Raw genomic sequence first — 27,037 nt, 5'->3', positions numbered from 1 at the left:
CACATTCCCCATTCCATTTAGCTGGGTTTTAGCTGTACTTTCAATCAACCTCCTCCCTCAATTCCTTCTTTTAACTCAGGCCTTCCTTTAGCTCTTCGTCCCAGTGCCACCTGGCAAATTCAGGTTCAGTAGGTCTGGGGTGGACACCGGGAGGCTCAATTTTAGCAAGCCTCTTATATTGTTCTGATTGCAGTCAAGAGTAGTTATCACTGATAGAAGTCACTGATATGTTGAGCAGGCCAAGGGCAGAACCCAGTGACATGTCACTAGAACTTTCCTTTGGGGTTGACACTCATTCACTTATGTGTGCCCCTGGGTGTCATTAGTCAAGGAATTTCTAATCCATCTACTTGTCATTACATCAGACTATCTTTCTGCATCTTGTCTTTTTCTCTGAATAACCAGCCTAGGACTTATTTGAACCTGGCACTTTCTTATTGAAACCATATGGGTCCTGAACCACATCATTTTCTCACCCAGGTACCCCGAAAGTCTTACCAGTAAAGCAAGGACTGAGGCATGTTTTATCATTCCTCCCTTCTAGGAACACTTTCGTCACTTGACTTCCAAGAGATCACGCACTTCTGGGTCTCCTACCTCGTAAGCACTGCCTTCTCACACTCCTTTGCAAGGTCCAGCTCACCTCTCGGACCTCTGAATTTTGGAGAAAGCCCTCTCTCTCTTCAGTCATGCTTTGGGAGCTCTCATCCAGGCTTGGAGCATTAGGTACCATCTGTCACTGATGACTTCCAAATTTAGATATTTGGTCCTGGCCTCATCTGAATCCCAGACTCGTCATATCCACAAGCCTACCCAGCATCTCTGCTTAAATGCCCACCGGGCTTCTGAAGCCTAATAATCCAAAGCAATGCTCCTGATTTCTCCCCTCAAACCTGCCTCTTCCCAATTGTAGGAAATGACAGCTCTGTCCTTTCACCCACTTGGGTGTTCGTGACACCCTTCTATCTTTTCTTCTCATACTGTGTTCAGTCTATCAGCAAACACCATCCGCTGTACCTTGAAACTACATTAAGAGTCTGATGTCTTTGCACCACCTGCACTGCTATACCTTGGTCTAAGCTGCCACTTTTTGCCTGTTTTAGTGCAGAAGCCTCTGTTGTTCCCCTGCCTCTGCTCTTGTGCCCCTACTCCCACCCCAGGCCAGAGTGATTCTTTTAAATATAAGACAGATGCTGTCATTTCTCTACTCCAAACCCTCCAATGCACTTACTGTCTCACTCAAAGCTATGTGTGGTGCCCCATTACTTCTGAGACCTTATTTCCCACACTGTGCCCTCCCCTGATGCACTCTAGCCCCCGTTCATCATCTTGCTGTTCATCTGACATCTCCAATGGACCCACCACCCCAGGGCCTTTGCACTGCTCTTCCCCTGCCTGGTATGCTCTCCCCCAGAGGTCCACATGGGTGCTTTCCTTTACTTCCTGGTCTCTGCTCAAATGTCACCTTTGTCTGTAGGCCTCCCTGGCCTGTTTGAAGCAGCCACTCTCACCCCAATCCCAGCCCTTTTCCCTCTTCCCTATGTTTTCCCCCCTCTGTGTTTTCATAGGACTTGTCACTTCTATGCTAAAAAGGATTTTTTTTTTTCCCCCTAAAGAGGGACTTTTGTTTACTGCTACACTCTAGTACTTGGAACATTAACTGGCACATAATAGACGTTATGTGAATGAATGAGCAAAAAAGGGAAGATGAAAGCATTCTTTTAAACCCTGGCTCTAGCACGCAGTATAGAAGTCAGTAGTCACCTCAGATCTCTAGTAAGCATATTATCAGTTCTTAAAGCCTAAAAGGAAGTAAAATTACATGTGGTTTCTGATGTCTGATATGATAGGGGTTCAGTGTTAGAAATAGCAAATTCTTACATCCATTAATTCTGGATATCGGGGAAAAATTTTATTTCTGGCATAAAAGTGGGACTCTATATATGATTATCTTGATTCGTGGAAAAATTAGGGGTACCTTTCATCTTCCGTTTTGCCCAATGTTTATGCCTTCCCCCACCCACCTTCGCGTGGCTTGTGGGATCTTAGTTCCCTGACCAGAGATGGGACCCGGACCCTCGGCAGGGAGAGCTTGGAGCCCTAACCACTGGACCACCAGGGAACTCCCGTGTTTACACTTTTTACTTAATTCTTAGGTCGGGGCCAGAGGCCGAGTGACAGATCACTGACGGTCGCCAGCGAGGCCGGCAGAGCAGTTGAGGGCTAGGGGGAGACTCGGCTTTTCCGAGTGGGAAGAGTGCGCTTCCCTGGTCCTCGGTGTGAGCTCCTGGTTCCCGCTGGGCGTCCTGCCACCGCTTCCACAGCACCAGCCCCCTGGGCAGAGGGGGTGCCCGGCCTGGCTTGTCTGACCTGAAGACGCCTTGAGGGCAGGAGCCCGTCGCCTTCACCGCTTTATGCTCAGGTCTAGCACCGTGCCTCCTGTACCGCGGATGCCCTGATGCTTGTGACTGAGTGAATGAGAATATGCAGGAGCGCCGTATACACTGTGGAAGCCCCCCACGGGGTCTCCCTCCCTGAGTCCCCTCTCTGTTCCTCCATCCCCCTCGCCTGGCCGGGCTCTGTCGGCAGCGGCTGGCAGGAGAGAGTCGGTGCACAGTCCTGCCCCAGCAGGCAGAACGGCGATGAGAAGAGCTCTAGCTTCTATCGCTTTTCTCCCTGGCTGTCCTGGGGACAAGGATGAGTCTTCTTCCTGGAGGCTTTTCGCCCTGACCACTGCCTGTAATTGTCAGTCTCGCTTCAGAACCCTCCAGTTGCTTGCTGTCATGATCGTACAGTAGACTCGCCTTGGAAATTCTTTCCCTGTTTTCCCAGGAAGGAGAAGTTAGACAAGGAGATTCCGTGATTCAGGCAGTTCTTAGCAGTAGTGGTCAAGGTAGCCAGAGGGAGGTGGTAGGTGGAAGTGGCTACCAGGTCACTTAAACAGAAAAAGGCATGCCTCGCCTGAGAAACTACTTCAAGGAGACATTTCTGAGATGCTGAAAATACCTTTGAAGATTTCAGTTTATTACCTGCAATGTAGGAAGTTTGCATCTCTTTCTCAATTGTCCATGTAATCCCCTCAAGTCTTCTGTTGCAGCTAAAAATCTGAAAACCACAGCTATCGTTCAGTACCTGGAAAGTCAGCCTATGATCTGAGGTGCTGTAACCAGTATGGTCAGCAGACACATGAAATACGTTGGAAAAAAACCTTAATTGTTCACTTTTCGTATGTCCCGGTAAACTTTGCAGAGGGATTTCTCAGGAATGAAAATTCAGGTGGGTCAAAAATTGAGTGTCTTTGTTGTTTACCCTCAGATACCAGAGTTCTGCGCTCATTTTAGGCACAAGTCAAGGCCCAGTTATTAGACAGGGCTGGATAATAAATCGAAACCCCAAACCTAACATTGCATTAAAATGTCCTCCCTTGCCCAGTGCCGTTAGCCCTGCGCCCCTGAAGAGGGGAAGGGCTGAGGCCTTCACCCGCCCCCTGCTTCCTCCTGCCACCCCTCCCCCGGTCCCCCTGAGGTTCCTCTACCCACTTCCTGTCAGGGCACAAGTAGCAGGGGGGACTTTGCCCTCTGGGCCAGACAGATGGGGAAGGGGATGCCGCCTTGGTCCTTTGGAAGCTTCCCTGCGAGTCCCCCTGCCTGGCGGTCCCCTTCGGCTTGCTGGACATCCCTGTTCTCCGTGGCCGCCTTGTACCCCTGCCCAGACGCGCCGTCCACCTGCGCCTCTCAACTCTGCCTTCTCAGGTCTCTTCTCACCCCAAGCTGCCTGTCCTGTGCTGCCCTCATGTTTTCTCCTGGGCACGCTCGTCTGGGGGTGAGGCCAGTCCCAGCGGGACAGCCCTTGTCTGCCCTGGAGCCCTCCTCACCCCCAGATTTCTGGGGCAGGGGTCAGACCTCAAGCCACAGCCTCCTTCCTGGGCAGACTCAGGCCCTGATTGTGGCATCTCAGAGCTTCCTCAGGGGTCCCCTTGAAACTTCCTTACTAGGTTTTGGATAAAAAGAAACCTGCTCCCCTACCCAGGAAGGAGAGTCGCACAGCACAGCAACTGCTTTCTCCAGAGAAATCTCAATTCCCTCACCCACTTTTTATCCACTTGGTTTCACTGAGATGTGCAAGAGAAGGAAGTCTTTGCCTCTGCGTGTGTGTGTGTGTGTAGGGGGAGGTCGTCTCCTACTCACGTTGGTTTTCAGATTGTTATCAGTAAAGTCTGAGGTATGACTATCATTCTGGCATCGCATTTCATATTTTTCTTAACATTTTAGAAACAAGTATATGATGTTACACTGGAAACAAGAATCTGCTTGCCCACTGCTGGTCGCTCTCTTCAGACAGTAGAGCATCGTGGTTAAAACACTGCTCTGGGGTCGGGTGGCAGGGCTCAAAGCCCCTGCTCTGCCACTTTCTCACTTGGGTCACCTGGCAAGTTACTCCATCTCTGGGTCTGTGTCCTGCCGTGGATAGTAGCCGTACCTGGAAGGTTTACTGGGAGGGGGAAATAAGCCAGGTAGCCCCGTGCCTGGCAGAGTCCGTGCTCAGTAGGGGAGCTCTTACGTGGCTTTCGTCCCAGCGTTCAGCATCTCTCGCCTACGTCACCAAGGAACCTAGCCGCTCCTTAGCTGCTAGCAGCTGTAGCAGGTGTAAGTTTCCTTAGCACCTACCTGCTGCCCAAGGAGTAAGCTTTCTAAATGCATAAATCACCCTCCTCTGCTCAAAACGTCTTCAGATTCAAACCCTGCCCCACTCCACCAACCTGTCTCCTCTCACCACTTGTCATACTCACGGGTAGACCTCTCGGTGGGCCCGGTCCTGCCGCTTTGTCCCTGTACTTGCTGACATGACCTTCTGCCCCTCCTGTCTACACCCCCATAACACACACTGCTAATACCTCTGCCCAGCGCGCTCCTGCTAACTTGTCTTCCCTCTAGACTAACTCCTGATGGTGTCACCATACGTTTACTCTGAATACCCATGACCAGCACAGAACCTGGCACCTCTCAGGTGATTCCTGTTTGCTCAGGAACTGAGTGAGTTGTGTATCTCTGAAGCCCTAGAATACAGTGATCACCTGCCACTAGGCTAGACTTGATTTTTTTTTGTTTTTTTGCTTTAGTTGCAGGGCCACCGTGATCAGAGCCTCTATTACATATTTCCGTTTAAACTTTTTACTCAGGAATATTCCTGGGTGTGTCTCTCATCTTCTGAATGTGCAAATGAAACATCTGGAGAGTGGCTAGGAACATGCTGGATTTCTGAAAAGCGACACCTTTGCAAGTGGCTGTTTCCTTGTTCAGAGAGGCAGTCGCTCCCACCACGGTGGTGATGGTGGTTTCCCGGCCTGAGAGTGGTACCAGCAAGGGGGCTTGGTGCGGCTGTCCTCCCCAGTAGCTGCTTGATCGCAGGAGTTTATGGAGCCCTGAGATACGACTACCCCTCCTCTTCTTCCTCACCACAAAAGCAGGTCATGGCTGTTTTTTATCTGCAAGAAGGGATTACTTGAATCTCACCGATGACCTTTTCTGACATGGAAAACCACACACCTTGAAAGCGTCCGGTCTTCCTTTAACCTTACATCTCTTCTCCAGGCCACGAGTTACGCTGCCCCTACACCCTCACATCTCCCTGAACTTCTCAGGTCCCAGCGAGCTCCCGTTCCTCCGCGTCCTCTCTCTGGATCCTGCAGGAATTCCTTAGATACATGGGTGTTTTGGAGTTTGCAGTGTGGCTTTGCCCTGTAACATTCCTTGAGGATCTCCGATGAATTGTTAAGGGGCACGTTTTCCTGTGCCCCTGTGTCCCAGCTTGGACTTCCTGTGGACATTGTTTCAAAACCCATCGCCAGCTCTCCAGGGCCACCCTCTCTGAGTAGCTCATTTTCTTGAAAATGTCCTATCTTGTCATCCTTTCTCAGGTAGAGAAATGCTTCTCCCCCTCTTGCTCTAGGAGTGTTGCCAGTTTCACCCAGTGGTAGTTTAGGGAGGGTGGGTGAATCAGGGCCCAGGCTCGTAAATCTCCAAAGGGTCCATCTGGCCTGGCTTTGGGTGCACATTCCATTTGCCTGTCTCTCTGTTTCTTATCCAGCAGTTGGAAGGAATGTGCCTGTATATGCCAAAGCAGAAGAGTCCCAGACCTTAGGGGCTTATTAATGCTATTTTTGCATTTCTTTGCTGAGTTGAGAGAGAAGAGACTGAAGCTTGCCAGGTGGCACACAGAGGCTGCTCTGTGCTGGTGGGGAAAACCACAGACACTCCTGAGGTTTATTGGTTTGAAACCCTTCTGGAGTTTTGCTTGCGTTTTCATTTCTGCATGTGTGTAAAAACCTCTTCCAAGAAGAAATAGTGACACTCAGAATATAGTCCTTTATCGCCGAGCCCTGGGGAGGGGCTGCTTAAATTCCAGAGATTGCTGAATGAACGAGGGGTGCTGATGAGGAGATGGAGGATGGAGGGTGGAGTCGTATCCTTACTGAGACTGACCATGTTCATCAGACCGTGGAAGGACGAGATCTTGAAGGGAATGGGACATGGTTTAGTAAGTGGAACGTCATGCGGGAGCCATGACTCTTCAGCGACCAGAGCACCCAGTCGGCTTCGTGGCAGCAGTGGGGCCCCTGGCCGGGTTCAGTGTGCAGCACGCCGGCCACGTGGCTGTCGACTGCTGGACGTGCTGCCCGCTGCTGACTGGCTTCTCACTGCTCTCCTCTCCGCTGCACCGCCTCCGCGTACTCTCCGCTTCCAGCCCCTCGTGGCCTCTGCCTCCTCCTGGCGTTTGCTTACTCGTGGCTCCTCCCTTCTGCCTTTACTCTGAATGCCTTTTAGGTGACTTCCGAGTTCTCAAGGAAGAAGATTGATTGGTACGTCGGTTCCTGCCACCTCCTTTAGACATGATCCTCCAGTGTGGCCACGGGGTTTCTTAGAAGGGGGTCAGGCAGGGCAAGTGCCAAAGCAAAACAGATTCCCCTCCAAAGCCGTTGGGTTAGAAGCCCCTCCAGTGTGCTTCTATAGCATCTGATGTCTTCCTCTTGGTCCAGTGTAGTAGTGATGATAACGGCGATGCTGATAAACTTTGACTGAATTCTCGTTATGTGCCGAAGACTTAGCATAGTGTTTGAATTTAACTTACATTATTTCCTACATCCTCATGATAACCTTATGATGTAGGCTACCATTTCATAGATGTGGAAATTGAGGCTTAGGCAGGTTTGGTAGCTTAACCACGATCACACAGGTAATAGGTAAGGGAACTGAGATTCAACACAAGGTAGTCTGTATTGCGATGTCCCGTCTGTCTGTCTGCCCTACATCTAGCCCTTGTCCAGGCTGCCCTTTTTCTGGATTCCAGGGGAAATTGCAGCTGAGCCAGGTGGCTTGAGTACAGGATGGCTTGTGCCAGGAGGAGGCCGACCCTGGACTGCTCTCTGCCACACCCTAGCGCAGACTTGTCTAAGTAGCTGGAATTTCAGAGTCTCCCTTGTATGGTGACAGATACACATCAGTACATTTTTTGTTTGTTGGCTTTCTAAACTTTTGTTATAATGATATTGCCTCAGCCGTGTTCCATTAACGCGTCTTAGTTCTTCTTAGACACATCTTGGTCTGCTTGCTAAGTTCTGAGAGATACTGTCTAGTACCTAGGGGTTAATGGAAATCTCCTATTTTCCTTGGCAGTCATGTCTTAAAGGCTCCAGACTGATACGCCAAAAGCTAGTTGTCTAACAGCCAATTTGTGGAATGGCTAATTTGCTGAAAATATTTGTTTTAACTTTTTAAATTGACTGCTCTTCATTTTGTCTTTATAGCAGCACTTGGTTACAGTCAATTTGGTTTTGCCTCTGCTGCAGCAACAGCTGTAGACTTGGAGGAGATGAGTGAGGGTCACAAGAGTACAGGTACAGGTGTATACAGTATGAACATGAAGAATTCTTATGGGTGTTCACTTATACTAGTTTTTCTTAATGTAATCTTGATGTATTAACAAAGGATATGTATATGAGAAATCCTCCTTATATTCTTGACTCTATAGTATTCGAATATATTCTTCTTGTGCCCTGCAATCTTGGTCTCCGGCTCTCTCTCTTATTCTGACTCATTCCTTTTCTGTCTTTGCTGCTCCTGTTCAGAATTCCACCTTCACGTCAACCATAACAAATGGCTAAAGGAATAAGTCCATGTGGACAACTGTTCCGTTCCTCATCCATTTATCCTTGTTCCGGTTAGATTCAGCTTCATAGGATGCTATTTTCTGACCTTACACACAAAGGCCAGTACCCTTGACATCTTTAACTCCCAGGGCGTTGCTGCAGGATCCAGGCAGGAGGACTTATTACTGGGGTGCAAATTCAGGCTCTGTGTGTGCTCTTCTCACATCAGCAGCAGCTCTGGGTACAAAGGAGAGTAGCCAGATAACGTTTTGTATTGGTTTATTTTTTCAATAAGTTTGAGTTCTAAAAAGTTGTTATTTAAACCCAAGGACTGACCATTCAAGTCAACGTGGAGAACTGGAGCTGAAATCATGTACGTATTGTCGGTGACATAGACAAAACCTAAAAGTTCCTTCCAGAACTGATTGTTTCATTAATGATGCTGAATTGATAGTGAGTCAACGTGAAGGAGATTATTTACACTGGCTCAGTTGCTGTGTTGACTGGAAATATCAGCCATCTGAGCAAAGGTATCATTAAATCCAACACTTCCCTCTATACTCCCCACTCCACCCCGTCTGCTTCCCACCCCCGACCCAATACTTTTTTTCCAGTGTAGACTGTGAGCTTTAGTTTTGGTCGTGTGTGTGCTCACACGCACATACATGCAACACTAAAGCACAGTTTATTTGAAGCTGTCATGTTGTGTGGGACTCCTCAGGTGCAAATTCAGATCCAGATACAACCACTTTATGCGATCGAGGGGTCTAAGGATCCTGAGTGACTCGCAGAACTCATGGTCAGGCCAGAGATTATAATACTGTCAGGATTTTCTTTCCCTACCCTTGTTCTTTGTTTCTCGCTACAGACTGCCTTTCTCCACAAGGTGAAAAACACACTGCACGTGGCTGCAGAGTTGGGCCTTTTACAGCTTCAGCCACTAGAGACAGATGCTTATTCCAAATCCTGGTGTCTGAGGCAGGGAATTTCAGGCTTTCCGACTCCTACCGGGGCGGTGGGGTCATGTGAGAACTGACAGCTCTGGGGGGCTCATGGAGTGGGTTGGGGGAGAAGGAATCCTTACGAGAAGAGGGAGGTGCTCTTCCCCGAAGGAGAGGGTGGTGCCCACGGGTGCCCAGCAGACAAGGTGTCTGCTGCTGGCGTGCTTGCACATTCCTGAGGGTTTACCACGAATCTGAATGTCTATTTTAAATCACTTGGCAGACTTAACTGTAATCTTGGATTTTTTTTTTCTTCCGGCTTCTTGTCAACTACAAGCTTTAATTATAATTATTCTTCAGCTGGCATGTCCTAGCGCTTCTTACTCATTTGTCAAATTGAGCTTAACACAGTTAAAACGTCCAGTGAAAGACTGCATCTTTGAGACAACAGAAGGCTGAACTGTCAACTTCCTGTCATTTTTGTCCCCAGTCATTGTTGCCAGGATTATGTTCAGCTCCTCTCTGGTTTCTCTGTGTAGTTAGAAACAGTAAGACTACTCTTCAGTGAGTATTTGGAGACGTTGCACAGGTGAAAGAGTAAGTCTTTTTTCCATCCCCATCCAGGTTAGCCATCCTAATCCTCAGGAAAAGAAAACTGGGCCTTGACTGCCGTCCTTTGTGTTTTAAGATTCGAGTTAGTTTCCGACTGATAACTACCTGGAATCCATTAAAAATAAAGTTTTTGGTTGTCTTTTCTGTCCTCTGCAGAATATTATTTCCTACAAGCTCTCAGTATCTGTCTCCAGCCCTGTCTTTTGCCAGAATGTGGGATTAAATGAGTAGAATCTGCAGTCCAGCTCAGCCCCCAGATGATTGTCGTTTCCATGGAAGCAGTTGAAGGCCTCTCAATTAAAACTGCCCCTGCAGGCTGGGGAGGCTAAAAGTATGAAAATGAGTTTGAGAAGCCGAATTCTCATCCTCCAAATTAAACCCAGAGAGGACAGTGCTCCAGGAATCCACTGACAGTTGGGACCATACTTTTTTTGCCTTTTGGGGAGGGAGGGTCTTGGTATTTCAGGCACAGGTGTGTGTCGGTTTGCTTGCTTTGCTAAATTCCTCAGATAACTGTCCTGTTATCCATGGAGCTCTTTGTGTACAGCCATGGATCATGGAAGAGTGTTTGGGAACAATCTGATTTTTGTTCAGACTTTGGTGTGAATCACAAATAAAAAGGCCATTAAAAATGGATGAAATCATAGAATGGTCTTAAAACTGGAAGGAACCTAAAGGACAGTAAGTGCCAAATTCCTCTCCACTTTGAGAATCCCTCCTGGAGCACTGCTGAGGGAGGTTTAGTGCTTCGGCTCCCGCCAGGGGAAGCCCATGTTTCTCAGGCCGCCTTCTCTGCCCCATTGCTGGAGACCTGCTGGTATTAGAAAGGCCTCTTTATGCTGGAACTGACATCTCCTTCTGTCCCTTCCAGCTCTGCTGCCTCTTTTTGGTGCCAAGTAAATTGAGTCTACTTCTTCTTCCATAATTATGTTGACTTTTTTAAGTTTAAGAATGTTATCACATACCCTCAAAGTCCTCTCCTCCCCTGGCCGAGCAGGTCCAAAACATTAAGACCTTAAATATTACCACCTATGTTTAAAGGCATTCTGAGGGGAGAAGTTGATTTCCTTCCAATTCTGGACCCTCACCACTGTCGTGTAGATTTTGTTTGACTTCTGGCAATTTTTTTTTTTTGTCTCAGCATCATTTGGGTAGGTGGAGAATTGGTTACAGTATTTCTGGGTTTTCCTTTTTCCCCCTGGAGTATTCATAGTTCAGAGCTTGGAAATCTAAGAAACACAAGGTTGGATCAAACCATTGATCTGTGCAGTTTCACGAAGGGTGTGTTTGCCTCGTATGATGTCACCCCAGACATTAGTGAATACACCCTACATTCCTAAGTGTTTAATAATCTCTCAGCCCTTTATCTCTGACTTTATTTAACTCCGGCCTTTTCCATAAGGTTAAAGTTGTGCATTTTAGGAGTCCTTTGCGCCTCATACGTGTTCTATTATTAGTATCCTATTATTGTCTTTAAAGTGATTCCTGCCCACCCTGCGCCCGCCCCCGCAAAAAACGCCCCCTAAAACCTTAAAATGGGTTAAAACATAGAAACCCTAAACTCAGGTGTTGATTAGTGCTGACTGAAAAGTGCTGGGAAGCAAGTACATAGCTTCCACTTGGTAGAGAAAGATTATTGAAGTAGACATTCTGTTCTGATTCTAAAAAATCAATAGCTGTGTGACCTTCAGCAAATCACCAAACTTCTCTGGGTTCCATTTTCCTCAAGGATAAAATGAGATGAGTATTCCTGTTTTTCCAGGTTGTTGGGAATGCTTTGAAAACAAATTGTTTAATATTAAGACTTTACAGCAAACTATACCGTGGTACTCTGGGGGTATTTTGAGAGCTCAAAACAAATTTAATAAGATAAGAAAATAAAATACTGACGATACCGGGTATTTAAGACTCACATACTTCCACAGTTTCAAAATAGCAGTAGCTGGCCTCTGTAAGAATGAATAGTAAATATATACCTTCCATCGTAGAGGAAAAAAATCTCATAAAATTTCTAACTTAGGTTCTGGGTGGTATTTGATGTGGTATCACACTTAAGGGAGAAAAAATTTCAGTAAAGAAATGGCATTGTTTGTGGAGAAATGAAATTACTCTGGGTTCTTTTGGCAGGAGAACAAACGGGTTTCAAGCCAGGGAGTAACCTTTGATTTATAAGTCATTTAAATGAGGCTAAGGAAATACCCTAATAACTCAATGTGGGACAGCCATCAGCACAAACCACCCAAGCGGGCTTTGGGAATTTGAGCCTGGTAGGGTCTCCCAGGGAGCTCAAGGGTGGACCTGAGGTGAGTTTTTCCCTGGAAAACGTTTAGGGGCTTGTGGCTGGGACAGCCTGCTCTGTTAGCTTTAAGATTCCAGCTCTGCCCGATTTCCTGAGAAGCGCCAGTGGTTTGAAGCTGGCCCTTGTCTGGCATCTGCATGCCCGGGGGATGTGAGGACGGCACCTCTTGGGCGTTGAGAGGTGTCTTTCTTACACGTCTGATTTTCACTCAGACCACTTATACTTGGAGACATAGAAAGCAAAGTAACACCCACGTCTTCTCCATACAGGGTCTGCTGACGGTTTCTAGGGGTCATGTCTTTGCTTTATGTAGTTTTACCAAAAATATGAACCCATCTAGACCTTGGAAAGTAGTTTTTCTTTTCTTTTGTTTTATCTATCTACCTATCTATCTATCTATCTATGTATCTTTCTATCTTGCGGTGTTTCTTGATGTGACGTGACAGTCAGATACCTCTCAAGCTTTTCTTGGGGTGGGGTGGGGAAAGACAGTGGCAATCATCTGTTCATGATGGAAAACTGACCCCGCCTCCTGGCACCCTGTTGTGTGTTCTTTTCCGCTTCCAGGGAGTTCTGTCCAACATCTCTTCCATCACCGATCTTGGCGGCTTTGACCCAGTTTGGCTCTTCCTCGTGGTAGGAGGAGTGATGTTCATTCTGGGATTTGCTGGGTGCATTGGAGCTCTACGGGAAAACACTTTCCTTCTCAAGTTTGTAAGTACCGCACTCTGCTCTCAGGTTGAGAGCCAAACTCTCATCTCACATCAAAAGGACACCCTGCCTACCAGCAAGAGTGAGCCGTACCGAAGGCACTGGCAAGAATGTGGCCTGGGTAATGCTTTTCTTTTAGGAGGGCTCTCTAGATACCCACCTTCCATCCTCCTCTGCCCCTACCTCCTTAATAATATCAGCAGCGGCCCCTCCCCATGCCATCCATGGAGGTTTTGTACATGGATATCATGAGTTTGCATTCCAATCCCTAAAATCGCTTTAGGACTAAGGTAGGTCTATCTAGGTACCTAGTTTTCTTCTTTTTAATGATTTTTTGCCCCCTCTTTTAAGCACATAGTCAATAGAAAGCTGTTTAGGTAGTTGGTTTAGAGAAACCAGACCTAAGCACAGTGTCTCTGACACGTCCAGATTAAGTCTGTTAAGCAGTAGGTTCTGGTGAATAAAGAGAAACAGTAAATGCATATCTCCTGTGTTCTCTGCCAGCGCAAAGGCCTCCTTTGTGTGACCAGCATAATTTTTAGATCCCTTGCGGGGCATTTGGTGTGATCATTGTTAGCATGAATATTTTTGGAGGAGGAGTTTAACCAGGGATTAGATAAGTATTAAAAGTCAAGAATGGAAAGTAAAAGCCTTTTCCTTTGGAGATTCCTTCCTCAGGAGATCAAAATGGCATGTGTTTACCTGTGCGTGTTTGAAATCAGTTTGGTAGGTGTAGCCAGTGGTCAGCTTCAGCTGAGTGTGCCTGTCTGTCTCGAGCCTGGCATTCTGGTGAGCGTCTATCTCACAGCCAGTGTACGACAGCCTCCGCTCCCCTCTCCAAGAACAGAAAAATGATTTTTCAAAACCCCACCATCCTGTGGTGAGGGAAGATGGTGGGACTTTGGAAGAACAGCCTTAGCGTTATATCCCCTGTTCCTAGGGTCATTCTCTACCTCGGCTGACACATCATCATCTAACGACATTTTCATTTAAAACAAGAGCATTGACCAGAGCTAGTCCCAACGGCCATGCCCTATGTGATTCCCTTCCCCCGCACTTCTGCCACATCTCCTCCGACATCTTATCTTGAGTTGCCCTAAGAAGAGCAGACTTGCTGTCCCCTCGCTGTCCCCCTGGGCGAGCTCATTTTGCATTTGGGCGGCTCTGCCTCAGACAAGATTCTGGAGGCTGTTCTGAAAGTTCATATGACTCATGCTAACAGGGAAAACCAAGGGATGCTTGGTCCTGTGTCCAATTTAATCAGCAGTTGGTTCTCTGTTCTTTATGCATAGGTCTGTGTTGGGAATAGTTTTCCAAGACTCTATTTGTCTTACACACACACACACACACACACACACACACACACACACACATTTACACCCCCAATTACTTCATTCCTCACCTAGTCTTGACCTCTGGAGCCCTCAGGAGAGCTTTGTCCCTGATTGTGACCTACCAACCTGCCAGTCTTCTTGGTGTGAGATACTTCTAAATGCTTGAGCTCACCTCACTCAGCTTTTCTGTAGCCTCATTGGGCCACAGATCATACTTACTACTGGCCACTATTTTATCAGTGTTAGTCTCCTTGCTCCCCTTTAATGTGACTTACTTGCATATAGTTTAGTTTATAAGGGTAGCCTGTTTAATATAGTTGATGATTTTTGTAGTTGAAGATACCAGAGTTAACTGAACAGGCAGAAATACATACATTTCTCTAGATTGGCATCTTAATTTATAAAGTCCCACATTGGAAATGAAGAGAACTGTGTTGTTTCTTGGTTTTTTTAAGTGTTGGAGAATATTTTAAATGCCCTCTCTCTCCATTTAGTACAAACAATCAAAACTGGCCTAGAATATGCTTTGAGCAGGAGCTATGAAAGAAGTAGGAAGTAAATGTCAACATGGCTCCAAACAGCTTCAACCATCTGATGTCATAAGGCTAAGAGAACTGCTGAGGGGAAAATCCAGGAGCTGAGAAAATGGAGCTTCCTGACTGACTGAGGCCCTTGGATGAAGCCTGTGAGTCAGTCTCTGCACCTTTAGAAATGGGGGAAATTAGCTCATAGGACCCGAAGGATGCTGATTTCTGCCAAATATTTGATAAGAATTTAATTTAGACTCAATTTCTGATACATACATTATGTAACATTATGAGAAAACTTACCAGGGTGACTGGGCCTCACCTTGATAGAGGTGAGAACAAAAATCTAATTAAAACCTTTGCATGACCTCTGTTTTGCTATTTTACGCGTGCGCGCCTGTGAACTAGCTATGATTCTCTCATTTCTGTAGTGTGATAACTGTCGTATTTACATGTGTAGAGTGGTACCTGATAAAGGAGGGAGTCGTTTTATGTGGTGGGGTAGGCATTGTGTGAAAGTGATAGGATTTTTTTTCTTTCCTTTTTTCTAGATTGAGGAAAGCTCACTTTGAAATTATGGGTACTGCTGATGATTGTTAAGAACTGTTTAGATTCTATTTCTAAAGTGAACTCATCAAGGACAGATGACCAGGAGCTCTATGGAACCTGAGGGGCTGAGCTGGAGCGTCTAGAATTGGGACCTAGACCTTGGGGTCCTAGACTTTGGCAGGCACTTCTTTCTTCCTTCCACCCCTCCCCTCATGCCCATCCTCCCAGAATGGCACTTGGCACCCTGGATAAACACTGCCAGATATACTGACATCTAATGTGGAAAGAGCTGACCCCACGGTCCTTTCCTACCCTCACATAAGACTGTGGGCTCTTTGGAGGCAGAGCTGTGGTCCTACTTATCCTTGCTTCTGCAAAGCCCACCTAGGCCCGAGCCTGATCTCTTGTGGGCCACTCAGTAGGTGTTTGCTGAGTGAATAAACCTTTTTTGTCTTTTATTTTCATAAGTAGCTGTAACTTCCTTTGCACCCGTCGCCAATACATTTTCCTCTTGGTTGGCTGCTTGCTGTCTGCTCGCTGAACATAGGCACAGCAGACAGTAGCCCCTGTACCTCCTCAGCCTCTCCCTGTGTGGCAGGAGCCCTCAGGAGCTCGGCTGAGCAGGTGGCCCCAGTGCCACCCTTTCTGCCCTTGCCCACAGGAGTTTGCCCGCAGTTTACCCTCTGGTCCTTCACACCCTCATTTCTCGTAAATGGCTTGAGCAAAATAGTTTGAAAAGGGTGAGAACATGGGGGTGGGAGGAAGTGGAAAGAACCATGGGCGTGAGCGGGACGTTGATATGACTAAGATGAGACACTTCTGGGTCTTCTAGATGAAAGGGAAATTTCTCCAGATTTATGGGCAATTACCTCGTAACCCATGGTCTCCTGCCTTCCTTTTAAATTCTTGTTGTCTGCATCAACCGGAAGTCTTCCTCTGGCTGCGTGTTGATGCTATTTAAAATATTCTGAGCCTGGTGCTTCACAAAGGAAAGCGGGCACAGCTTGCTGTCCCAAGAAAGCCCTCAACCCAGTGGTTTCATTTTGTTTTCATCATGGGAAATTACTTTCGTGTCACAGCTGCCCCCTCCTCCCCACCCAGTTCCTTTTTGACCTCTTCACCTAAAATGAACCCATCTGCTGCTTTACCCCGTGTAGCAGGTGCAAAGGGGAAGTAACACAGTATCTGAATCCGGAAAAGGAATATATTGCATACAGAATCAAGGCCACAGTAACAAATGACAGGCGATCTTAAAATACTGGGCTAATTTATCTTTCAACGTTACAAAAGCTTACTAGAGGTAGGAGCAGGTCGTTGTTCAAGCGTCTGACAAATGCATTAATCAGGAGAAATTCATTAGGCCTTAATGTGGGTCTAATGAGGAATTCCTATTTTCCATGTCTGCTTATGGGCTTTGTTGGTTAATTACCAAATGGAACACCAGAGCCCCTAAAATGTGATTATGAAGTGATTTTAAAAAATCCTTTCTTGGAGTGTAATATTCTATTAATGAATCTTAAGAAACTGAAGGTTATCTGCTTTGGACATGGGTAACAACCCACTGGTATTATAAACCTTTTTAGAAGGAAGCATTTGACTATATAGGATCAAAATAGCCCTTACAACTGTTCTCTGTATATGTGTCTTTTGTTTTAGTTTTCTGTATTCCTGGGAATTATTTTCTTCCTGGAGCTCACTGCCGGAGTTTTGGCATTTGTTTTCAAAGACTGGATCAAAGACCAGCTGTATTTCTTTATAAACAACAACATCAGAGCGTACAGGGATGACATTGATTTGCAAAACCTCATAGACTTCACCCAGGAATATGTAAGTTTAAATTTGGTTTATTTTCAAGTTGAAAGCCTTCTTGGAAGGATGATCCCAATGAAAACTCCTCCTGGCTTCTGCATCTGCCAGCTGGAACCTACCTCTGACTTTTCTGCATGGGTTTTTGTCTGTTTGCTTGTGTATTTATTATTTTCTGACTTGTTCTAGGGCATACACGATATGTACCCTAATGGGAAATGTCTTATTTTCACTTACCTCAATTTCTGCTAAGAACAAGGAAGAACACTCTTAGGCAAAGAGGTTAGAGTCAAAGGTGCCCATTCCTATCGACATTTGAAGACTATTGTTTTGCTATAGGTTTAACCCTGTTCTTTGGTGTTAGATGTGGGTTCTTTCCTATTCTTGGCCCCTTTTTTGATCACTCTCTGCACTTCATAGCTCATAATAATATACTCAGTCAATAGAATGTTTTCCACAAAGTTCCTAGAATTGTGCCTATCCAAATATTATTATAGCACCTGCAGCTAAAACTGAAAGTCAAGCCTTGGTAGCTCCTCACAAGTGAAGAACCTGTGGAGGAGAGCCACCCGACTCAGGTTTCTCAGCATTTACTACGTGACAGCCTCTGCGATGCAGACGAAGGAGCGAATGCCCTGTTGCACTCACAGCGCAGAATGGTATAAACAAGGGTTCGGAAGACACAGCTAGTGCCAGAATCTGATTAGCGAAGTGACCTTGGGCTAGTAGGACCTTGAGCTATTTCCTCAAGAGTAAAATGGGAATAATAGTAGCAACTACCTAGCTCATGGGGATAACATGACACTCTCATAAGATGTACACGGTTTTACATCAGGCTTCAGGTGTTATTGTCCTACGAACTGCCAGGCCTTTAGTTGCACGCACTGAGAAACTGGATGAGGCGAGCAGACCTGGAGAGCCGTGTCCGTGACGTTCACGTATATGGCAGAACTGGAGGGCAGACAGAAACTCAGCGGACCAGTGGCTGTCTCTTGGTCGGACAGTTTTCCAGAGTGAGCTGGGGTCCCTTTGATAAAGGGAGGAGAGGGCTGCGTCGGCGCTCGCCGTGAGGGAGGCCCCCCGCCCTCCTTAGGTGCTCGGAAGTGAGCTGAATCGTGTCGCTTTTGTTCGGTGGCAGCGACGACTGTCCTGGAGCCCGCTGTCCCTCAGGTGTGAAACTAAGCCCTGTTTCATCTCCTCAGCAGGCTTCACTGTCTTGCTGGGTCATAATGGATGCAAGCTCACACCTTGCCAGGTAGTATTGCTGACTAGTTTGCGTGACAGATCTGATGGAGCATTGTAGGCAAAGTGGAGATGCACAACCCAAGCCCTCGGAGGACCCGATGAGTCAGAAGAACAGGCGGATACACGTTCTCTTGAGAGGCTGTGTCTGCTTTATACAGAGATTCTGTTATTTCATGTGATTTCACTTTTCTCTCGTGGCCTTTAATACTTTGAAGTAGCTATTGGTCTTGAAACTCTTAAAATGGTCAAGGCTTGATGTTTACTTAACTTGGAGGAGCAGGGCTAGTCCAGCGTGGGGAGTGTCAAAGGGGCTTATGATGGAGCTGCCCTTGAATCAGGCCTCGTTTAAGACCCACTGAATTTAACAGCTCGTTTGATTGTATTTTAATTAGATGATTGAATTTTTTTTAGGTTGAAAATGTAAATGCATGCTCTTGTTTATAAAAATTCAGAGCAGAAACAGATATAGAATGAAAAGTAAGCCTCTAAAACTTGGGGGAAGGTAATGAGTATTTTCGCTATCTTGCTTGTGGTGATGGTTTTACGATGTATAAGTGTGTCAAAACTTATAAAATTGTATACTTTAAATATGTGCAGTTTATTGTATGTCAATTACACCTCAATAAAATGGATTTGTAAAAAAACCGTTCAGGTGGAGAGATGGAAATTTTAAAAAAAGTAAGCCTCTAGATCTCCTACCCACAACCCCAGTTGCCTCCTTCAGACACTACCACTGTTTTCTGTCTTGCTTATCCTTCTAGAATGCTCCTACACGTACTCAAGCCAAACAGATCTTGCTCTGACTGGGCCCTGCTGTACAACTCCTGCTCTGCCCGTCTTCCACCTAACACCACGGGTCTCATCAGTTGTTTTTTAAGTCTCACGCCAACACATCCTTACAAACCTTCAGCCTTACCTTGGAAGCTTTTACAGGGGCCCTTTAGGTTCAGTTGGTTTAAAAATAAATTCTGAGATAGAGAGAAGGTTAGAGCTGGCGGAACCTGGGTGTGGGTCGTCCTGGCGGGTGCGAGTGCAGGCACCTGGTCGCCTCCAAGTCGAGATGTTCTAATTCTCTCCTGTTTGCTCTAGTGGCAGTGCTGTGGGGCTTTTGGAGCTGATGATTGGAACCTAAATATTTACTTCAATTGCACAGATTCCAATGCAAGTCGAGAGCGATGCGGCGTGCCCTTCTCCTGCTGCACTAAAGACCCCGCGGTAAGTGACTGCCAGCAAGCCGTGGGCCCGCTCCGCGCATCACACCGAGAGCGTGTGTGGGATGAGCAGAGTGGTGTTTTCTGGAAACCGCTTCTTACCCGCTTATTCCTAACTGTAGCCCCTGTTAGGGGGGTTAGTGCTCAGATCTTCCCAGCAGGAGTAATCATGCCTGACATTAATTTAGCGGTACATGCTGGTTCCTATTCTGAGCCTTTTTGTGTGTTGGCTTAAGTTTGGAACATCCCTACTGGCAGATACCACCATTATCTTCCCTTTTCAGGTGAAATCAAGGCCCGTGGAGTTTAAGTAACTTTCCCAAGCTCACATTGCTGGCAAGTGATGGAGCTGAGCTTAGACTCAGGCAAGCTGCCTGTATTGCCTGTGATTCCTTCCTTGCGAGAAGGATGGGCTTGTGTGGAAGCTCTCTGCATTGCTTGGGGTTAGTAACCCTTTTCTTGCTGACTTAGCTCCGAAGGAATACTAGGAATAGCAGAAGAGTTTGAGACAAGATAGGACGAGACCACTTGCAGGAAGACTGCAGCTGCCCAGACTCTCGGCCAGAATGACCACAGTCATTCTTTTTTTTAAAAAAACAAAAACAAAAACATAAAACCTGTTCACAAGCCACCCTCTTCACCACAGGTTTGATTGTATTTTGAGTCAAATCATGTGCCTGGTATATAGAACAGCTTAAAATGCAGCACCCCTGCTGTAAGTTAAAAGCCAGAATTGAGGGTTAGAACAATAAATGTGAGGGAGAAGGTGCCCCTGGCCCTTCCGCCCTCTTCAGCCTCTCTCTGGCTGGTCAGTCCCCAGGTGTCCTCTCCCAGACCTGCCCTTCCCCACAAGGAGCAGAGCCGAGTGGGCGCTGATGAGTTCATGGCCGATTTTCCCCTGCAAGGTAGGGGGGGTGCGGGGCTCTTTAAAAGGGGGCGTGGTTCGTCTGTAAAGATGCTGAATCATTATGCTGTACCCCTGAAGCTAATATAATATTGCAAATCTACTACACTTCGATTTTAAAAATGAAAAAAAAAAAAAAGAGAGAGAAGAGGGGACAGTGGTCTGGGTCTGAGGTAGCAAAGCACAGCTTCTCGTAGGCTGCCCACCAGAGGTGGTCTGAAGGAGACAGAGTCGGCGAGGACTGTCCTGCCCCGCTCTGAGCCCTCAGCGGCAGCGCCAGCCTTTCCCATTAGCTCACTTCTCCTTTCCTCTGAGGAGGCTGGGAGGCAAGCGAGCGCCCAGCACAGAGCCCAGGGCGCCCACCCAGGCAGTAGGTGCAAGCCCTGCTCTCTCGTCTCCAGCCCCTGCCCTGAGTTACCATTCCATCAGAAGAATTCTGAAGATTCTCAGGTGCTGTGCCCCCCTCTCAACGACAGATCCTCTGGGTAGAGATATCTCATTCCATAAACGCTAAGCTGATAAAATCCACCCCATACCCTCCAGAGGGGAAACATAAACAAACCTAAAGCAGCGGAACCCACGTTTCTGATCAGGCCTGTAAGATTTCAGGGCATCTGTCCATGTGCTGTGTGGTCAGGGTATCATTTTTAATTATCAAAATAATTCATTCTCATTGAAAAATCATTTAAATCCCATACAAGTATATAGATTCAAAAGTAGAATTCCCCCCAAAAGATCATAAATGAAGATAGTCATTATGAAAGTAACTATAAGAAACCTTTAACTGTGGTTTTCACCTGTCTCCAGTCTCCTAAACCCATAAGCTTCTTGAGATTATCAACTTTGAATCTAGAGCCTTCCACATAATGGAATTACTAGTCTTTCTGATATTTCCTGAGTCTCAGTTTTCCTCATTTGGAAAGGAAGGGATATTTAATACCTACTTCTAAGGATTGTTATAATAATTCCATGGAATTACGTGTAAAGGTGTTTAACATGGAGCCTGGGACGTCTGTGTGCCCAATAAACATTTTCTGACCAGCACTTAACAGGGGTCTTCTGCTGACCCCCAGGTGGGCTTTCTCTCTGACAAGAGTGAATTTCACTCTTTTGTTTCTTTTCTCCCCCAGGAAGATGTCATCAACACTCAGTGTGGCTATGATGCCAGGCAAAAACCAGTAAGTGGAAACTCATCTTGTCGCTTAGCACGAAGGGTGTTGGAGGAGCTTTTGAACTTGCTTAGTGATGCTGTGCTCTCCTCTTCCCTCTGAAGGAAGTCGATCAGCAGATTGTAATCTACACGAAAGGCTGTGTGCCCCAGTTTGAGAAGTGGTTGCAGGACAACTTAACCATTGTGGCTGGTATTTTCATAGGCATTGCATTGCTCCAGGTAAGATGGATGTCTCAGGGAAGTGATGCCCTGGGAGAGCCCTCACCAGGACAGGAGCTTTGCTTATTCACCATCATTTCACAGTTTTTAAGACACATTGGAGGGCTGGGGAACAGACCTCAACTATATTTGGTTTGTATTTTATTAAAGCTCTGATTTTAGATGCTACTGTCCTGAAAGACTTTAGGAAACCTTTTTTTTTTTTTTCCTTTTCAAGAAAGAGAAATTGACTGGGTCAGTATTTGCCTGCTGGCATTCCAACATTGCCATGGGCTCAGTAATGCGGCATTGTGACAACTGGTCAGACAGGAATGGTCAGATGTAGAGCCTTGCCCAGTGGCAAGGCTAAGGCTTTTTGGAGTTTCACAGCTACGCTCTGCTCCTTTCTCTCTCTGGGCCACCTTGCCAAAATGCTAGTGAGGGAAGGGAGCACCTACTTTTCCTCCTGGGAAGTCCCAAGAGCTAGGCTTTGCGTCTTATGGTGATGTGATACCTTTAACTTAGAGGGTCACAAATGAGGCGCCATGGTTGAAAGAAATTAAAGAAGACCTAAATAAATGGAAAGCCATTTCGCATTCACGGATTGGAAGACTTAATATTGTTAAGGTGACAGTACTCCCGAAATTGATCTACAGATTCAGTGCAACCCCTACCAAAATTACAACTGCCTTTTTTGCAAAAATGGACAAGCTGATCCTACAATTCATATGGAAATTCAAGGGACCCAGAAGAGCAAAACAAACTTTAAAAAGCACAAAGTTGGAGAATCCACACTTCCCAGTTCAAAACTTACTACAAAGCTACCGTAATCAAGATAGAGTGTACTGGCGTAAGGTTGGACCTACAGATTAGTGGAATGGAATTGAAAGTTCAAAAGAGCCTCTATATCTATGGTCAGCTGATATTTTGACCAGGAAACCAAGACCATTCAATGGAGAAAGAATAGTCTTTTCAACAAACAGTGCTGGACCAACTGGATATCTATATGCAAAAGATCGTATTTGGACCCGTAACTCACATCACATATAAAAATCAACTCAAAATTCCCTAGCGGTCCAGTGATTAGGACTCTGCACTTCCACTGCAGGGGGCCTGGGTTTGGTCCCTGGTCGGGGGCGGCTAAGATCCTGCTAGCCACATGGTTTGGCCAAAAAATAAAAATAAAAATTAACTCAAAACAGATCAAAGACCTAAATGTAAAAGGTAAAGCTATAAAAGTTTTAGAAGAAAGTATAGGTGTAAATCTTTGTGACCTTGAATTAGGCAGTGTTTTCTTAGATATGATACCAAAAGCACAAGCAACCAAAGGAAGAGTGGATAAATTGGGCTTCTTCAAAATTAAAAACTTCTGTGCTGAAAATGATACTATCAAGAAAGTGAAAAGACAACCCACAAAATGGGAGGAAATATTTGCATATCCGTGCATCTGTTAAGGATCCTGTAAATAGAGCATATGAAGAACAACTCAACAACCCGCCCAATTTAAAGGCGGGCAAAGGATTTGAATAGACATTTCTCCAAAGAAAATACACATTAGCTATTTGTAATGACATCGTTCATTGTGAAGGAAATTCAAATCAAAACCACAATGACATACCACTTCAAACATATCAAGATGGCTATGATAAAAAAGACAAACCAATAACAAGAGCTGGTTAGGATGTGGAGAAATTGGAACCCTCATACATTGCTGAAGGGAATGAAAATGATGCAGTCTCTTTGGAAAACAATTTGTCAGTTCATGAGAAAATTAAACAGTTACCATATGACCCAGCAATTCTACTCCTAGGTATGTGCCCAAAAGTACTGAAAACATGTTTACCCAAAAAGTTGTACACAGATGCTCAGAGCAGCATTATTTGCAATAGCCAAAAAGTGAAAACCATCTAATGTCCATCATCTGATGAATGGATAAACAAAATGTGGTGTATCCATATAATGGAATATTATTCAGCCATCAGAAAGATTGAACTACTGTTGCAACATGGATGAACCTTGAAAACATTTTGCTGCATGAAAGCAGACCAACACAAAAGGCCATATATTATATGATTCTATTTATATTAAATGTCCAGAATAGGCCAATCCATAGTGATAGAATGTGGCTTAGTGGTTGCCAGGCCTGTCAGGATGGGGGTGGGGTGGGGAAGACAGCTCATGGGTACAGAGTTTCTTTTTGGGATAACAAAAATGTTCTGGATTTAGATAGCGGTGATAGTTGCACATCCTCACGAATATACCGAAAATCACTATAAATTATACACTTTAAAAGGATGAAATTTGTGGGATGTGAATTCTATCTCAATTTTAGAAAATCAAAGATTTTTAAAAAATGGAATTCAGTAGCCAAAGAAAAGCCTAACCTAAAGTGAAAAGTTCTACTGTTTGACTGTCTTTTCCTTCCTTGCTCAGATTTTTGGGATCTGCCTGGCCCAGAACCTGGTGAGTGATATTGAAGCTGTCAGGGCTAGCTGGTAGAGCGCCTGCAACAGTTGCCTCCAGACACTGGACAGACCCCGCCTTCCTGACCCTCCATGCGCCCAACTGATACCCATGCTGCACGGACCCTAATCACAGAGGCATCCTGCGATCCCACCTGATGGAGCTGCCATCAGAACTTAGTTTCTGGGGGGTAGAACTGGGAAATGCTGCTCACTGACAGAATTAAAAAAAAAAAAAATTAACCAGTATGAAAGTCGTTGCGCCGTGAATCTCTATTGTAGACATGAATTTCTGGGTGGTTGGATACTTATCAAATGAGAAAAGAAGGGAGGCTGGGGGACCCAGATGTACTGAATTTGTGGAAGAGCCTTGTTCTCTGCTTCGGTAATTGGGGGGCTGCCTTCTGTGCCATGGCCTGAGGAAGTGCGTCTTTTCTAAAACCCAGCCCCTTACCTGGGAGGGCTGTGGTTTCTCGGCATCCCTTCACTGTACGTTTCAAGGAACTGCTACAACCATGGTCCCAAGAAGAAAACAGCTTGCCTTTGGGTTCAGATTTTGTGACCGCATTCAACAAGGAACTTGGGTGGGCACGTCTGGTCTCTCCTGGAGTTTCTCCTCATAAGAGAAGTTGTATATTCCTTGTGTGCTGAGCAGGGGCTTTGGAATACTTCATGATGCTGAATTTTAGCAGGACAGATCTCTTTTCTAAGTAGGCCTGAGCTTTATTTATCAATGAAATCCAAGGAGAAAATGAGGTTAATGAAGAAGTAGTAAATACTGCAACCTACCAAATTAGTCGTTGGATTCTTTGGAAACTCTGGAATACTATGGGTTTCGTTTTGTTGTGGGTGTTTTTTTGTTTTTGTTTTTTTCTTCTTCCAAAAGTGAAAGCTATGATACAGTTTCTTAAATTTTAAAGATTTTTTTTTACTCAGCTCGAATATTAATTTTTTATATGATCTCCCTGCATGACCTGTGAATCAATCCACCAACTCCTTTTCCTGCCATCTTTTCTACAAACCTTTAAAAACGTTATTCGGTCAGCATTTATTTCATGGGTTCACAGCCTTAAGAGATGTGTCCTCCGTGTCTGCGAAGGGACCGTCTGGGCCATCGCAAATGCTTCTGTGGACTCAACACTCTCTGAACCGTGTCGGTTGATCATCGTGGCCTCTTCTGCAGCCTCCCCGTCTTTCTCTTTGAAGGGAATCCAACCCAATTCTGAAATGATGTGGACACAATCAAAGCTTCTGATGGTTTCTTTCTTCTGGTTTTAGTTCGTTTTTATTAAAAACAAACAAAAACAAAAACAAAAAAACCCAGAGTGCATGGCCAGAGCTCCTTCTTTTCTTGTACAGACTCACCATCAGGATGGTGACAAAGCACAAACACTTTGGAGGGGAGAGCATTGATGGGGCAAGTGTTCTGTGACACAAGGTGGGAAACACTTCCAGATCCTGCCACCTGCCCCCATTCCAGGTGGGAGGGACGAGTTTTGCCCCCAGATTTTAATCATCCAGGTCCACCAGGATGTCGCCCCCCTGGGGAGTAGATGTTAGTCTGTGGAACACTGGGAAGACCACAGGTGTATTTTCTGGTGATGACACACTTACCAACACAGAACTGGGCAGCCAGCTAGCACAGTTGGTGGAAACTCAGCAAGGTTTTCCATTTCAGCCCCATGTTGCATCGCTGTGGCTGATGAATGTGTCCGTCTGCCCAGAGAAAGGACAAAAATTCTTTGCAAATCTAGTCTCCAGAGTTAAGGTGTGTATGACTCTGCATGTGTGTGTTTCTGTGTCTCTGTGTAGTTAGAGATGTTCGTTCCATATTCTGGCTGTAAGATTATTTTGTTTCATCTCTGCCCCCACCACTGTTGTCATTCCATATTGTCATTCCAACGTGGAGAAGACTTGAGCTCTGCAGCTGGCACTCTTGTCTTGTTTGTTGCCTCAGTCTCCAGTGAACTCCACCTGCCCAGTTGATTCAGAATCAGGCGAGCCTCCCACCCTTTGGCACATCCAGTGAAAGGCCAAACAGCAAGTCCAAGTGAGTTCTAAATTTTAATTAATCACCCTTTATTTTTTACACTTGAGAGTGGTTGTAATAAAGGTTGTCATCAATAAACTCGGTTCTACCTTATGTGGAGTTATGCCTGTCTTCATTCTCTCTTGCAGTTGTGAAATTCTCCAATCCAATGGTGATCAAACTTAAGTGTGCATTGGAATCACCTGGAAAGTTTGTTAAAACACAGGTTACTGGGTTTGCCCATCCCCAGAATTTCTAATTTAGTAGGTCTCGGGTGGAGCTTGAGAATGTGCATTTCTTTTTTTTTTTTGAATTAATTAATTAATTAATTAATTAATTTTTGGCTGTGTTGGGTCCTTGTTTCTGTGCGAGGGCTTTTTCTCTAGTTGCGGTGAGCGGGGGCCACTCTTCATCGCGGTGCGCGGGCCTCTCACTATCGCGGCCTCTCTTGTTGCGGAGCACAGGCTCCAGACGCGCAGGCTCAGTAGTTGTGGCTCACAGGCCTAGTCACTCCGCGGCATGTGGGATCTTCCCAGACCAGGGCTCGAACCCGTGTCCCCTGCATTGGCAGGCAGACCCTCAACCACTGCGCCACCAGGGAAGCCCCAGAATGTGCATTTCTGACACGTTTCCAGGTGATACTGTTGTTCCTTGTCCGGGAAGGACACTTGGAAAGGCACCGTTCTGATCAGGTTCTCTCAGAGGGGAAAAGGAGAGGGGACATTTTGTGGCTGGGGAGGGGAAGGTCCCTTTGTGCTGCTGGACACGGACTGATGAGAGACGGGCAGAGCTGGGGATGGAGGAAAATCTCTGTCTCTGAAATCATTGTCTGCCGGTCACAATCACCTGGGCACCACGTAGAATACAGATCAGGTCTTGCCCCGAGCAATTC

At 46.0% G+C, this 27,037-nt stretch overlaps 1 protein-coding gene across 9 annotated transcripts in view; it reads left to right on the top strand.

The window, feature by feature from the left end:
- The window catches only part of TSPAN5 (tetraspanin 5), a 172,952-nt gene extending 146,693 nt beyond the window's left edge, over nucleotides 1-26,259 (top strand). For 6 of the 9 annotated variants that reach the window (XM_057546979.1, XM_007184064.3, XM_057546982.1 and 3 more), the window contains 6 exons: nucleotides 12,566-12,712; nucleotides 16,776-16,946; nucleotides 19,260-19,385; nucleotides 21,416-21,463; nucleotides 21,559-21,675; nucleotides 24,088-26,259. In XM_057546979.1, the coding sequence (XP_057402962.1) occupies nucleotides 12,566-12,712; nucleotides 16,776-16,946; nucleotides 19,260-19,385; nucleotides 21,416-21,463; nucleotides 21,559-21,675; nucleotides 24,088-24,153 (675 nt within the window). In that variant the 3' untranslated portion in view covers nucleotides 24,154-26,259. Of the gene's footprint in view, nucleotides 1-3,136; nucleotides 3,277-6,416; nucleotides 6,538-12,565; nucleotides 12,713-16,775; nucleotides 16,947-19,259; nucleotides 19,386-21,415; nucleotides 21,464-21,558; nucleotides 21,676-24,087 lie in introns of those variants that run through there. The other 3 variants (XR_009008382.1, XM_007184066.3, XM_057546978.1) reach the window with 3 other exon arrangements.
- Nucleotides 26,260-27,037: the final 778 nt, after the last annotated feature.

The sequence above is a fragment of the Balaenoptera acutorostrata genome, chromosome 5 (genome assembly GCF_949987535.1).
Source record: "Balaenoptera acutorostrata chromosome 5, mBalAcu1.1, whole genome shotgun sequence".
Taxonomy (NCBI): domain Eukaryota; kingdom Metazoa; phylum Chordata; class Mammalia; order Artiodactyla; family Balaenopteridae; genus Balaenoptera; species Balaenoptera acutorostrata.
Note: the sequence above shows the minus strand (reverse complement) of the source record. Positions and strands in the feature narration are given on the sequence as shown.